The 13,652-nt window shown below is 37.6% G+C and overlaps 2 protein-coding genes across 5 annotated transcripts; one reads left to right on the top strand and one right to left on the bottom strand.

Moving 5' to 3' along the window:
• The first annotated feature begins 3,719 nt into the window (after positions 1-3,719).
• On the top strand, positions 3,720-7,837 carry LOC137717829 (putative LRR receptor-like serine/threonine-protein kinase At2g16250). Its single transcript, XM_068457312.2, has 4 exons — positions 3,720-6,160; positions 6,532-6,660; positions 6,790-6,812; positions 6,953-7,837. Exons 1-4 carry the CDS (start codon positions 4,182-4,184, stop codon positions 7,516-7,518), a joined length of 2,697 nt encoding a protein of 898 aa, XP_068313413.2. The 5' UTR covers positions 3,720-4,181; the 3' UTR covers positions 7,519-7,837.
• A 516-nt stretch (positions 7,838-8,353) lies between these two features.
• On the bottom strand, positions 8,354-13,230 carry LOC137717830 (uncharacterized). 4 transcript variants are annotated; one of them, XM_068457315.2, is made up of 17 exons: positions 12,365-13,230; positions 11,730-12,052; positions 11,440-11,517; positions 11,099-11,319; positions 10,926-11,018; positions 10,745-10,828; positions 10,519-10,635; positions 10,158-10,263; positions 9,991-10,059; positions 9,790-9,843; positions 9,641-9,698; positions 9,421-9,497; positions 9,259-9,329; positions 9,105-9,165; positions 8,939-8,998; positions 8,763-8,825; positions 8,354-8,659 (listed from the first exon to the last, which is right to left on the bottom strand). In XM_068457315.2, the coding sequence occupies exons 2-17, from the start codon at positions 12,021-12,023 to the stop codon at positions 8,537-8,539; spliced, it is 1,629 nt and encodes a 542-aa protein (XP_068313416.2). In that variant the 5' UTR covers positions 12,024-12,052; positions 12,365-13,230; the 3' UTR covers positions 8,354-8,536. The 4 variants fall into 4 exon arrangements, with proteins under 4 accessions (XP_068313416.2, XP_068313417.2, XP_068313415.2 ...); XM_068457316.2 differs by having other exon boundaries at positions 11,730-12,030; positions 12,365-13,213; XM_068457314.2 differs by having other exon boundaries at positions 12,737-13,213.
• Between the last annotated feature and the right edge of the window lie 422 nt (positions 13,231-13,652).

Raw genomic sequence — 13,652 nt, 5'->3', positions numbered from 1 at the left:
CCCTATTATCCATGGTGGGAACTTTTTCCTTTTTTTATTTATTTTTTATTTTTTCATGGCTTGTAATGTCACAATTTAAGAGTATCTCCAAAGAAAGTTTCAAGGAAATAGGCAAAAATACTAAAAAAGGTTTCGTGAGGCAAAATAGCCTAGTGGTAGGAGATAAAGGCAATTTTGGGTCCTCACCAATGTCAAATTGAACCAAAAAAACCTAAAGAAAAATCAAACCAAATTGAATCGAACAATAATTCAATATGATTTAAGCAAAAAATGAACCGGTTGAAATCGAATTCACCCCAATTGTATGGTGTGCTTGGAGTTTTTGAAGAGGAAAGAGCAGAGGAGAGATAGTGGGATGGTGGTGGGTCAGAGGATAATTTAAAAAAAAAAAAAAAAAAACCCTGTATTCACGTGTCACACATCAAAAGTAAGAATTTTTTATTTTTTAACGGTTGCAATAAACTTTGTCGCGGAAAAACCATTTGCACGACATAAAACCATTTGTGCAACATCGTACAAAGGATATGGTCTACAATTTTTTGAGAATAATACTTGGCTAAACTTTGTCGTGAGAAAACCATTTGTGCGACATCGTATAAAGGATATGGTCTACAATTTTTGAGAATAATACGTGGCTAAACTTTGTTGCGGGAAAACCATTTGTGTGACATCATACAAAGGATATGGTCTGCAATTTTTGAGAATAATTTTTGGCTACTCAGAGAATAAATAAGAGTTCCTACACAAAATTATTTATTGTTGATTCATATAACTTTGTTTTTATGACCATAATCGTTCATATTATAAATCATTTTATAAACGTCACATCTTCAAAAAAAGATCAATTAAAATTAAGGTCATTTAGTATTCTATAAAAACATATGAGCGGGATTAGCAAAAGCATTATGAACCATTTATGTATTTGTTACAACAGATTAACTAGACGACTTTAGTTTTAATTCATTTTTTGCAGAGATGATCTTTACATAGTAATTCATAATATGAACAGTTCGAACACAAGCACGAAGATCTGCCATTCGAACACGAGAGTTTCGAGTTAGAGTTTCTACTTATCTTTAAATAGCTAATTATTGTTTTTTTTTAAGGAGATATTTGACATGACAAATATTAAAAGACAAAATGCCGATAACTATGAAATTTCATTTTGTGATGGTTTTGACGCGGAGGCTGTCCGGTCAACGTCGGACTTCGTGAATAAAAATGCCACGTAGGTCCCAATTATTTTCCCACAAAGTCGTTGTTTTTGTTCGTGGGAGTGGGGGACTTGCTTTTGGCCTTTATGTAACTCCCATCGCTTTATTATTTGCCCATTTCATATTTTGACCGGACAATTCATAATTTTTGCATTTTTGGAGTTAACATTTGACTAAGAATATAATTGTTGGCCGCCATCGAACTTTTCTAAATCCATTTGTGGCCACAAGGAAATTTATAGTATTCCACTTTGAATTTTATTTTCTTCACATCATTACTTTGATAAATTAATTTACATGAAGAGGAATGCTAAGATTTGGAATGGGAAGAAAGCTCCTTTTTTTTCTTTTCTTCTAACCAGATGAGATGATGATTAGTGGGTCAGTGTGTGCTCTTGATCACAATTATTAAAGGGGTGTGCTATTCACACATTATTTTTTAATTCTCACACACCTCTTGTTAATTTTTGTCCGTTTATCTTCTTTATTTCATCTGATCCGACGATCGAAAATTAGAAGGGTATGTGAAAAGTAAAAAGGATGTGTGGATATCACTCCCCTTATTAAAGGGAAGGGAAGGTGCTGGGCTGCCCTATGAATCAATTTCGGGCTGCCATGTCTATCTGTGCGAGAGTCATAAGTAGAAAGAGGAATGTTTGACGTAGTCAGTCTCATCTTTGAGGGATTCTTCATAGATTATCTATTACCTCATAATTTGGCGTCAATTCTCATACCAACATTATAAAATATGTGGTAAAAATATGAGGTGATAGAGAATTTATGAAGAATCTCATTGTTAACAAAGTCCCTCCATTAGCATTTTTCTTCACATGAATGATCATCAAAAGCACATAAAAGTCCTTAGAATAATCATTTAACTCTACTTTGGTTCAAGTTGAGGACCAGTCAAGAGTTATTCAGTGTACGTGTTAAAAAAGTCTTGGTCTCTCACCAATTAACTAATAGTTAGGTACTTATTTGGGGATAATATCTTGATACTTGCCCAAATTCTTATCTAATTATGTGAGTCAATAATTAGCAACATATGTACTTTTACGTAAGTCCATCCAATTCGAGATTGTGAATATGCGGAGAGAAGTCAATCTCTTCTCAAACTTTTTGTTTCCAAAAAAACATATATAATTTTATTTGGTTGTTAATTAGATGAACTTACTTTTTTTTTTTAAAAAAAAATATGAAAAACTTGCATGAGTAACTCAAGAAAAACACAAAGATCATCCTTAAACAAATAAAGATTTAAAAAAAAAAATCAAGGTCAACATAGTGTCATATTTTGTTCTTCGGTGAAATTCGTAAAGTACTATATCATACTGGTAATACCGACATTTTATTTACAACATTAAAAGAAGTTTCAAACTTGAATTATTCATCCAAATTCAAAAGAAAGCGACATTAATTAAACTTTTTCATAAGAAAATGACTTATCTGAGCTTATCTTAATTGAATTTGGAACAAAAAAATTAGGTATCACTATCATTCTGGCCAAATTTTTTGTGGAAGTATGTGACATGAGGCTAAAGGTGCCAATAATTCCATATGGAAAAAGAGAAAAGAAAAATCAAAGGCAAAGACGTGCTAAAAAGAAAAAGATGATGGTCTGTTTAATAAAAATGTGATGTGATCCTCTCTAATCCAAACACGCTAAACTACAAAGATCCAAAATATTAATTAGAGAAAGAGAAATATGAAGAATAATCTCAAAGTGTAATTTTTATAGATTTTCTATCGTCTCACAATTTAATGTTAATTTTTATGTAAAATATTATAAAATATCATGTTTAAAATATGAGGTGGAGTCTCCTTAGCATTTCTCAATATGGAGTGTCAGGCACCTCATATTTTTCATAATACTATATAGAGTAAATTGCAGCAATGGTCCCTTATTTTTAACTCAACTGGAGCAATGGTCTCTCAACTAAAAATCTATTACTATTGATCCCTCAACACATCAAAACGTGCAGTTATGATTCTTCAACTAACCATCAATTACCATTGATCCCTCAACTTTAATCCAACTGAAGAAATGATCCATCAACTTTAACTTAATTAGAGCAATAATTTCTCAACTTTAACACAATTGTAGAAATAGTCATTCCAACTTACTTTGACAAAATTCTAACGAAGTTGACGAAAATGATCATAGCTATAAGTTTTGATGAGTTGAGGGACTCCAATTGTAGCAAAAATCCTTTTAACATAACTTATTTTGACAAAATTTTGATAATGTTAACGAAAATGATCATACCTTCATATTTTGATGAGTTCAAGGACCAATAGTAATGAATTTTTAGTTGAGAGACTATTGCTCAAATTTGATTAAAGTTGAGGAATTATTGTTACAATTTACTCTAATATATAATGTTGGTACCAAAATTAACGTTAAACAGTAAAAAATCTATAGAGTGTCTCATTTTTAAGAGAATATCCTTACCATTTTTTTCAAGTTAATCACAATAATTTCATAACATCAATTATCGTATCAGTATTATAAAATATTTGATAAAAATATGAGATGATATAGAGTATCCAAGAGAGTGTCTTGGCATTTTTCTTTCCAAAAACTAAATATCAAAATTTCAATATTTTCAACCACACCACCAGAAAGCCATAACTGAACATGGCTTCATTAATGCTTCCGGTGGCTCTGAAAGTGACTCCACAATACAAAGACATAGACAAAGCCTCGGCGGTTGGTTGAGCGGGCACACTCCTCACTGCTTCTCTCTCTCATTAAATGTTCTACCTCCTCCTCCTTCAAAGTTTCAAACCCACTCTCTATTCGCAGGGTACTCTTAATTGTCAGTTTTGTTTGTCGGGTCTTTGAAGTTCGCAATTTTGGTTGGTGGGTTTTCTTGAGTTGCTGAAATTTTTAATCTTGGTGGAGAAAAGAAGAATTTTCAAAGAAATGGTGGAGACCACGACGGAGAAGAATTTCCATTGACGACCATGAAGTTGTTATCTGTAACTAAAACGGCAATGGGGGCGAGAGCCCAAGTCGGCGCCTTTGCCATAGCGTTAATCTTGTTCGTGATTCAGAGTGGTTTTGCGCAGCAGGGTTCTTTGAGCTCCGAAATGGAGCTGTCGGCGTTACTGGAGCTCCGGTCTTCGTTGGGTCTCAGAAGCAAAAACTGGCCCAAAAGGGCCGACCCATGTTCATCCTGGACCGGAGTCACATGCAGCAAGAACGGCCGAGTCACTGGAATTACCTTGTCCGGTTTGAGGCGAACCCGAGTGGGCCGGCAAAACCCCCGGTTCTCCGTCGATTCACTGGCTAATATAACCCTCTTGGCTTCTTTCAACGCCTCCGGGTTCGCGCTTCCTGGGTCCATACCCGACTGGTTTGGCCAAAGACTTGGTGCACTCCAGGTGCTCGACCTTAGGTCTGCGTCAGTCATTGGTTCTATTCCCCAGTCGCTTGGTAATTTGAAAAATCTTACTTCTTTGTTTTTATCTGGCAATGATATTACTGGGATTTTACCTTCTGCGTTGATAAACATAACAGAGTTGGAAATTCTTGATCTTTCGAGGAATGCGATTACTGGGTCCATACCTTCTGGCTTTGCCAATCTTGGAAAGCTTGAAAGTCTTGACCTTTCTTCAAATTTCTTATATGGGTCGGTTCCACCAGGTTTGGGAACCCTTTCAAGGCTTGAGTTCTTGGACTTGTCTGATAATAGTCTCACCGATTCGATTCCGGTTCAGTTTAGTAACCTTTCCCGGTTGGTTGAGCTTGATCTTAGCAAGAACACTTTGTCTGGGGCATTGCCTGTGGAGCTGAGAGGGTTGAGGAGTTTGATGAGGATGAGGATTGGAGATAATGCTCTCGAAGGTCCATTGCCGGAGGGTTTGTTTTCGAGTCTTGTTCAGCTGGAAGTTCTGGTTCTGAGTCGGAATAAATTTGATGGTGCTCTTCCTGGTGCCTTGTGGTCACTTCCCAGTTTGCGATTTCTCGATGTATCCCGCAACAATTTTACGGGAACTCTACCGAGCCTGGGTTCAAATGCTAGTGTTAGTGGCGCTGTGTTCAACCTTTCTCATAATCTGTTATATGGAAATCTTACTTTTCCTGTTGGGAAATTTGTCTCAGTCGATTTGTCTGATAATTTTTTCCAAGGCAAGGTATTAGAAGATAGTCAAAGCAATGATACTCTTACTGGAAATTGCCTACAGATTGTACCAAATCAAAGGAGTTTGCAGGATTGTAGGCAGTTTTATGAAGAGAGAAATTTAATTTTTGATGATTTTGGGGCCCTAGAACCTGCTCAGCCACCTTTCCTAGAACCTGAATCAAAGAGCAAGAACAGATTAACATTTATATTGGTTGGGATATTTGGTGGACTCGGCTTCATTGTGATTTTGGTACTGGTTCTGGTAGTGCTCCTGAAAATGTGCAATAAAGGCACAAATCAACGTGGAAGTGCAAATGTTGGGCCTGTTCCAGAAGGAGATGACCCTGCACTCCCCAAAGATCTCATTGATGCATCAGGTCGAGGAGATTCATTTACGTATGAGCAGATTCTCCAGTCCACTTCTGCTTTCAGTGAAGCAAATCTTATAAAACATGGACACTCTGGAGACATATACCGAGGATCCTTGGCGAGTGGAAACCCTGTAGTTATCAAAAGGGTAAATTTGCATTCCGTAAAGAAAGAATCATACACGATAGAAATGGATTTATTCAGCAAGGTTTCACATACGAGATTGGTGCCACTTTTGGGTCACTGCTTGGAGCATGAGAGCGAGAAGCTTCTGGTTTACAAATACATGCCAAATGGAGACTTGGCTAGTTCCTTGCACAGGGTTACCAACTTAGGAGATGGCAATTTACAGTCCCTGGATTGGATTACAAGATTAAAAATTGCAATTGGAGCTGCTGAAATCTTAGCTTACCTACATCATGAATGCAGCCCACCGCTCGTTCACAGGTATTCCTTATCTTGCTTTCAGCTATTCTCACATCTTATAGCCATTGTTCATGAATTATAGTGATTTTGAGTCCTCGTACTAATAAAATGCAGTATTTTTTGGCTCGAGTCATTTATGTCTAATAAACCTGCTTAGTCTATCAAAATAAAGATTTCATAATGATAGTGAATGGTTACAAATACAACTACTGAAACCGAAGGCAAAGTAAGCGTTGTGGTTGATAGTTTATGGTTACACCACTTGGTACCTTTCGTTCGAGACTGTAGTTCCCAGACTGACTATAGTTTTTTACTTCATGCTTAATTGTGTTGTATTTTGCTAATTTTAGTTAGTTGACAAGCGATTGAAAGTTTATTTTTGGTTGTTTAAGAGATGTTCAAGCAAGCAGTATACTTCTCGATGATAAATTTGAGGTCCGGCTTGGAAGCTGGAGTGAGGTCCGTGTGCAAGAAGGGGATGGTAACCCAAATGTGATCACGAGATTGTTGCGGAAACAACAGTAAGTGTTCCTTATGAGTAGCCCTGCATGCATAACATATGTGATCTTTAGCATTTTTCATCAAATTATACTTCAGTCGTGGATAATATATGAGAAGCATAATCACAGTTTCCGTTCTGTCTTATGCAGAACCTTGGAACAAAGCCCTTATGGTACGTAAATCTACTTGAAACTTTTTTTCTGAAAATTTCGTTCCTCATATCTCCCTTCCCAGTTAAACCTCTCAAGTCTTGGGTCCTTATATTTCTCGTTCAATAGATTAATTAGTTTTCGTTTCTTTCTGCGTGGACAGCTTCAGCATCAGCTGCTTGCTCATATGATGTATACTGTTTCGGGAAGGTTTTGCTTGAGCTTGTAACGGGTAAGCTTGGCATCAGCAAATCTGATGATTCCACTACAAGGGAGTTGTTGGATCACACGGTGCGCTTCATCAGCATATATGACAAGGAACTGTTGAATAAGATTGTTGACCCATCTCTGATAGTAGATGAAGATCTATTGGAAGAAGTTTGGGCCATGGCAATCGTGGCCAGGTCCTGCCTCAACCCCAAGCCGTCTAAGCGTCCCCCGATGAAATACATCCTTAAAGCATTGGAAAACCCTCTAAAGGTGGTGAGGGAAGAGAGTTCCAGCTCTGCAAGGCTGCGAACAGCTTCATCGAGAAGATCCTGGAGCACTGCTTTCTTTGGTAGCTGGCGGCAGAGCTCATCAGAGAGCGCCACCGCTCCTGGCCACACGAGCAGAGAGAGTATCAGTGGCTTAAAACGGGAATCCTCTGCATCACACAAAAGGTTATCAAGTGAAATATTCCCTGAGCCAATTGAAATACAAGATCTCGAGCGACAAGATGAACATTAGATTTGAAGAACAACGACGTAGTCTTCACACAGACCACCAGTATCTGCGTTAAGCTCTGCATCTGCGATTCTGCGTTAAGCTCGACGACGATGCCGGATAAAGATTACGAGCTATCTGGCGGATTGGAAATGCCTGGTGAAGTTGGTCTAAAAGTTGAGCCAGATTGTTATTGGTATGCTAAGCTTGTTAAATTGAAGAAAACAAGCCGCAAAGCTCAGTGACAGATGCTTTATAAAAGATCCCACGAGTGGAGTATGAATTTGTTACAGATTGGAAATTGGTAATAAATCTATTACAAGAATTTTCGTGGTTGTCAAAATTCAAACTTCAACAGATACAAAAGCATTTGCACTGTTTCCGGAAGCACTTTTTTGACATACAAGAGCACTTAAAAACATTTTGGCATAACACCTTTCTTTAGTTCTCGACAATGAAAATTGATAAAAGTCCCTGAGTTTGTCTACTGTACATCATTTTAATTTTTTTCGTAAAAAATCCATCAATATCAAAAATACCCTTTTCCGTAAAAAAAAATCTGTCAATATCAGAAATACCCTTAAAAGGGTGATCACGTAGTCATTCACATGACCAAAATGATTCATAGTCAACATACTCAAGAACCACTTCTATCCATTTTCGTTGTCAATGAGCAAATTGAAGAGATGTGCCAATCTCAGGGCTATTTTAGCTAAATAGCCAAACATAAAAGTGCATCTATGTCAGAGAACCACTTTCTAGAAAAGCACTTCCAAATGCTTTTGCATAATACACTTCCAAACAAGTCCTTAACAACCTAGATCATCTCGAGAGAAAAAAATCAAAGCGAATCGGAGGATAGTCATAATATGCAAGAAACATTTCATTCCGAATGCAGAAAAGTTTGTACCACATATGGGGCAAAGAAAAGTAAAGGGCTTTTAAGCACTTAATTTACAGTTCTCTATTGGGGCAAATCATTTGCAGCTCACCTAGATCATCCATAAATGCTCGCGTCTTCTTATCACGAAGCAAACATGCTTCACAGGGGAAGAATATCGAATTCATGGGGCATGTAGTCTTCGCTCGGCCTGTAGTATTTGTCGGGCGAGTAGAGACTCAAGTTGGAAACCTGGCTAGTATAAAGGCAGGCAAATCTCTCGACCTGCATCATGAAAACACAGTTCCAATTGAAGCCATCTTAGAGAAAACGGCTTAAGTAAGAATGTATGTTTTTTTTTGAAGGTCAATGCCATTTTACACCGCACCTGATGGGCAAAGCGGGAGTTCTGATAGCCAGTCTTCATGAGTTGCCCCCAAATCTTATGAAACTGCATTTGTAAGTAAACCACAAGTCAACATTCTTGAAACCGAACTCATATACCACTGGACTAAAGCCTCAGAACTAGGAAGCATGTTTCATGTTGGACAGGAGAATCACTACCATTTGGTGAGATTCACGTTGAGCCTGTTGATGGGCGAAACGCACTTGATCTCTTTGAAACTATAAAATCAAGCCATTAAGAAGCAAAAATACGAATTTCACAACTGTTGAGCAACATATTTAAGAAGCTGAAATAAACTTTACTCGGCAAGTTTAACAGGCTTACCTCCAAAGCATTGCATTCAGAAGATAATTTTTGCTTCTCCACAGTACTGAAATCGTCATATCTGATAAGGGCAATAGCATTTCTGTGTAAATTTTCGCTCACAATTAAAAATTTAATAAATAAAAGCACTATAGAATTCTAGATGAACACTGACTTGAGAGACCACTTTAGATGATGTATTTTGTCTTCAATCAAATCACGTTCATTCCTCAACAATCGAAGTTGCTGTATGAACCAGCATACAAGTTAGCTTGTTGATCATGATACTACATTAAAAAAAAAAAAACAGTAGTTTCACAGGAAGTTTTAGAAAGACCTTGCGGGTATCTCTCAATTCCCATAGGAGTTCAACCTCCCTCTCTAGCTCTGGAACGACAAGCATTGTTCTCCACCCTATCCATAAAGACAAGAAATTAGGGAAAATATGATCACATTTGGGGAAGCAACGTAGAAGAAAGAAAACACGCACATTGTTTAAAGAAGTGACACAGATAACTGAATATCGGAAAAACAAAGGAAATTAGAAGATTCAGTACCAAGAACCTTTTTGCTGCGCAAAATATCTCCATATATATGGTCACCAACATAAAGAACCTATGAAAAATGTGTAAAATATTAGACCCAAGTTTGTTGGTAACATCGGTTTTTCTTGCAACTGACGTACTTCCAGGAAAGAATAATTCACCTGTGAGCTTGACTCAATTGAAAGCAGTTTATGAAGATGGCCAACGCTGCCTCCCTGAAACAATGTCAAGGGCACTATTACTCAAGTTGAAATAATTAACACAATAATCAGAAAAACGGAATGTTGTTGTTATAGAAAATAAATTATTCAGATAAAGCTATTAATATGATCCTATAATGCACTAAATATTTAAAAGAGTACCTGGAAAACTCTACAAGCCTTCTTCTGTCCCTTCAACGATAACATAGGTGCAGGTGAAGAACTTCCAACCTTTTGGAATATGAAATTAATTAATAAAACTGGATAAAATAAGAGGATACAAGTGTATAATGTGGCATACAATGCGTTATCAACATTAGCATACCAACCTGAGCCATAGGAGAACCATTATCAGTATTGATTAGCATCCCCGACTCGAGTTCTACCTCAAACAGATTAGCACGGTTACCATCATGAAAGAAGCTTGGCTTTGCACTGCATAGGTAACCACTTCTAATGGTTAGTAAAATGATAGTAACTATGACATAGGCGGTACATGGCAAATGCTTGGCAAATTCAGAGATGGTGAACATAAGGATAAACAGCATAACTCATAAAAACCTACACCATGTCGAAGGGTAGGGCAATTGAAATCCAGATTAGCATTCTCCAATTAAGGAATTAATAAAGTAGTGATATATGGTAAAGAATAGCAACAAAGAACGCTTAGAGGAAAGGAAAAATCATGACCTGCCACTGATGACAACATCAAAGTATTTAAGCCAGTCGAAATTGCATTTTCTACTACCATCCACTGTACGCGACTCGCATAGGAAATTCATCACAATGTTTGTGTAGTCCCATAAACTGTAAGGCGTAAATTTTTTTATAAGAAAAACGTGTGTTATAGATTATCAGCAAAAACATATATAAATTCTCAAATTTAATTAAACAGAAATAAAAGAAGCACAAATACCTGTTTGTCACTAGGAATGTAGCACGGCCAGAATCTCTCAGCATTTTGAGCATCGGAACTATGGAGGTATCCTCATTAATATACCTTGTAGCATTAATCATGAAGACCAAGTAAGATTGTTTTACCATTCAATTATTGATTTATACATTATGTGAAACTAATACACAATGTTTATCCTTACCGCTGAGGGTCTTTTGCCACCATTTGCTTTAAAGTTCCATCACGGTGGCACAAATCAACAGCAGCTCGAACATCCTTGTACATAACAGCATAACTGAAAAGAAAAAAACAAAATAAATATTGATATAAAAGAATTTTACCATCCATGGACCACGGAGCAAGTCATATTCTTACTCAACACCCTCTGGGATTTTTCCTGGATTTTTGTCTTTGAAGTCAACCAGTTGGGCAAACATGTAAGCTTCAGCTAGAGCAAAGAGGGTATCAATGATAATATAATCTGGCTCGTCAAAGGAATCCCGTATTAATGTATTTCCATAGGTGTTAACTTTATCTTCCTTAGATAACTCTTTGAATCCATGGTAAGCAACTTTCACATACTTATGTCGATCCATCTGCACATCCATGTAATACAAGTATTCACACAGAGATTCGCAAAGCAATAAAGAATAGAAATCCAACCTAACCTGGAATGACCACATAAAACATCAAAAAACCATAATCAACGGGATCACCTTCAAGATGTTGCCTCTCTTCTTATCCAGAACCAACCCTCTGACCATATATGTCCAATCGAAGGACCAATTCAGCAACTGCACCAGGTAATTATTGTTAATCAACATTTTATGAATCGCACATATTTTAAAATGGTAGCAATGATGTTTACTAAGTGTTGAAATTATAAGGCACTAAAGAAAGAAAACGCTACTGGGTTAATTGCAACATGAAACCAAAATAAGATATGACATGTTCGCAACATAATGTCTTCCTGAAATGGAAAGAACAAAGGATAGAACAGACGAACCTCACGAGGGTATCCTAGATCATACACCAACTTTCGGATAGTTCCATCGTATGCAAGAGACTCAAAGGTTTCCGGCTTGTACTGTGCCAATGTGTAATCCATATCAAATCCTACCGCGACAATATTCTTCATATTCAACGATCTGTTGCAGAAAATCTGCTTTCTTAAGTCTATTTTACACCCTCCTTTGGGAGATGACCACACACATGGTTTTTGAGCACCATCCGTCGAGCCCATATTTGCAAAATGTGATGGCTTGTCACCTCCTACAGCAGTCTCGTGGCCCTTTTCCATCGAATGGCTGGCATGCAATTGATAACCTCCTGTTAGATTAAAGCAGTGGAGCAAAAATTAAAGCTTCTAATGGTGATTGAAAACGATGACATTTGCATTCAACTAAAGCATGATGCTCTATATATACATTAACAGCTTCAGATTATGATTGTATACAGTACTTTTCAATAAAACAGCTCGAAAGTCCTCATTTTTTCATCATTCTTGACCTGACCCATTTCGGTAATCATTTTCTTACAGAAACCCCATTTTCTGTCGGAAAATGAAAACGAAGAAGGAACAAACCAGAAGAAGAAAACCCCATTTCTACGAACAGAGAACCCGGGATTCGGGAAACTTACCCCAAGTGCCAGACAAAAGTGAGCGCACAGTGCACCAGGTTAAGTTCCGACTCCACGAATCCTCCCAGCGCCGCTCCAAGAGAGACCTAAAATTTCCAGTTTTCTCAAAATTAAAAGAAAAGCTCTGTGCTTTTTGCGCTCTCGTTCGTTTCTCGCTGTTCAAACCTCCCAATACTTACAGCCCTCTCCTCCTACGAACTTCTAAAAAGCTTCACGCCAGATAACAAGGTAAAATCCCAAACCAACAAAAACCCACCAGCGACACGTAAATGCAGACACAGCCCTCGCAAAACTCACGCCTCAAAAGCTCAAAAAATGGCTAAAGATTTGAAATTTTTGAAAGAAAAAACGAGGACGAAAACTGGAACGGACCTATCGTGTGAATGCCTTTTCGTTTACCCGGAGAGCGAGAGCGGAAGCGGGGAGAGAGAGAGGAAGGGGAGGCAGCGGAAAGGTCGGGAGAAAACAGAGAGAGGCAGAAGAAAACGGGTTTCTTGGGAACACGCATGGCGGTTTTAAATAGGCATTTGGGAAGAGGAGGGAATGGGATGGATGATAAGAGGGAATCGGATTCGAGGGGAATAATCTGGGAGATTCCGATGCCAATGGGATTAGGAAAAGGAATCGGAGCAAGGAACATCTAATTTGGGTGGGAGTTGGGTGTGTTATTCCTCCGCATTGGGAAGGGGAGAGGAAATTAAATTCCTTGGTGGGGACGAAGGTGGTGAGAGGAGGAGGGAGGGTGGGTTGTTGTTTCCGTTTCCGGAAACGGGAAACTTTGGTGGTGGAGGTGGTGGTGGTGGGAGAGTGGTGGGAAATTGTTCATGGGAGATTGAGATGCCGTGCCACGTAGAGTGTGTAGAGGCTGAGATAATATTTACTTTTCCATTTTTAACTTTCATTGGATTTTTAATCTTTTTTAATTCTGTTAAAATACGGCATAGCCGCACATGTTCTTCATGGTGAAAGATTTTTGTTTTACTTTTTGTTAACAAATTATGACGACAATGATGATGGTGATGATGATAAAAATAAATTGTACTGATGGTCTCTTAATTAAAAATTCATTATTATTAGTCCATCAACTCATCTATGATTATTTTCGTCAATTCTGTTAGAACTTCCGTCAAAATGAGTCACATGTCATGCATGTGAGGCTAAATCAAAGGGCAAATATGAAAAATCAAATAAGAAAAATTGTATTAATGACCCTTTAGCTTTAATTCAGTTGGAGGAATTGTTCCTCAACCCTAACTCAATTAGAGCAATGATCCCTAAACTTTAACCC

This window comes from Pyrus communis, chromosome 8 (assembly GCF_041283825.1).
Source record: "Pyrus communis isolate YQ-2024b chromosome 8, ASM4128382v1, whole genome shotgun sequence".
Lineage (NCBI taxonomy): Eukaryota > Viridiplantae > Streptophyta > Magnoliopsida > Rosales > Rosaceae > Pyrus > Pyrus communis.
The sequence above is the reverse complement of the archived record's forward strand: the minus strand, read 5'-3'. Positions and strand labels throughout refer to the sequence as shown.

Excerpts from the sequence above, each read along its gene's own strand:
- LOC137717830 (XM_068457314.2), bottom strand. The coding sequence starts at position 13,004 with ATGTTCCTTGCTCCGATTCCTTTTCCTAATCCCATTGGCATCGGAATC. Across the intron at positions 9,498-9,640 it reads GCGCAGCAAAAAGGTTCTTG|GGTGGAGAACAATGCTTGTC; the intron begins GTACTGAATCTT and ends CTTTATGGATAG. Across the intron at positions 9,330-9,420 it reads AATTGAGAGATACCCGCAAG|CAACTTCGATTGTTGAGGAA; the intron begins GTCTTTCTAAAA and ends TGGTTCATACAG.
- LOC137717829 (XM_068457312.2), top strand. The coding sequence starts at position 4,182 with ATGAAGTTGTTATCTGTAACTAAAACGGCAATGGGGGCGAGAGCCCAA. Across the intron at positions 6,161-6,531 it reads AGCCCACCGCTCGTTCACAG|AGATGTTCAAGCAAGCAGTA; the intron begins GTATTCCTTATC and ends TGGTTGTTTAAG. Across the intron at positions 6,661-6,789 it reads AGATTGTTGCGGAAACAACA|AACCTTGGAACAAAGCCCTT; the intron begins GTAAGTGTTCCT and ends TGTCTTATGCAG.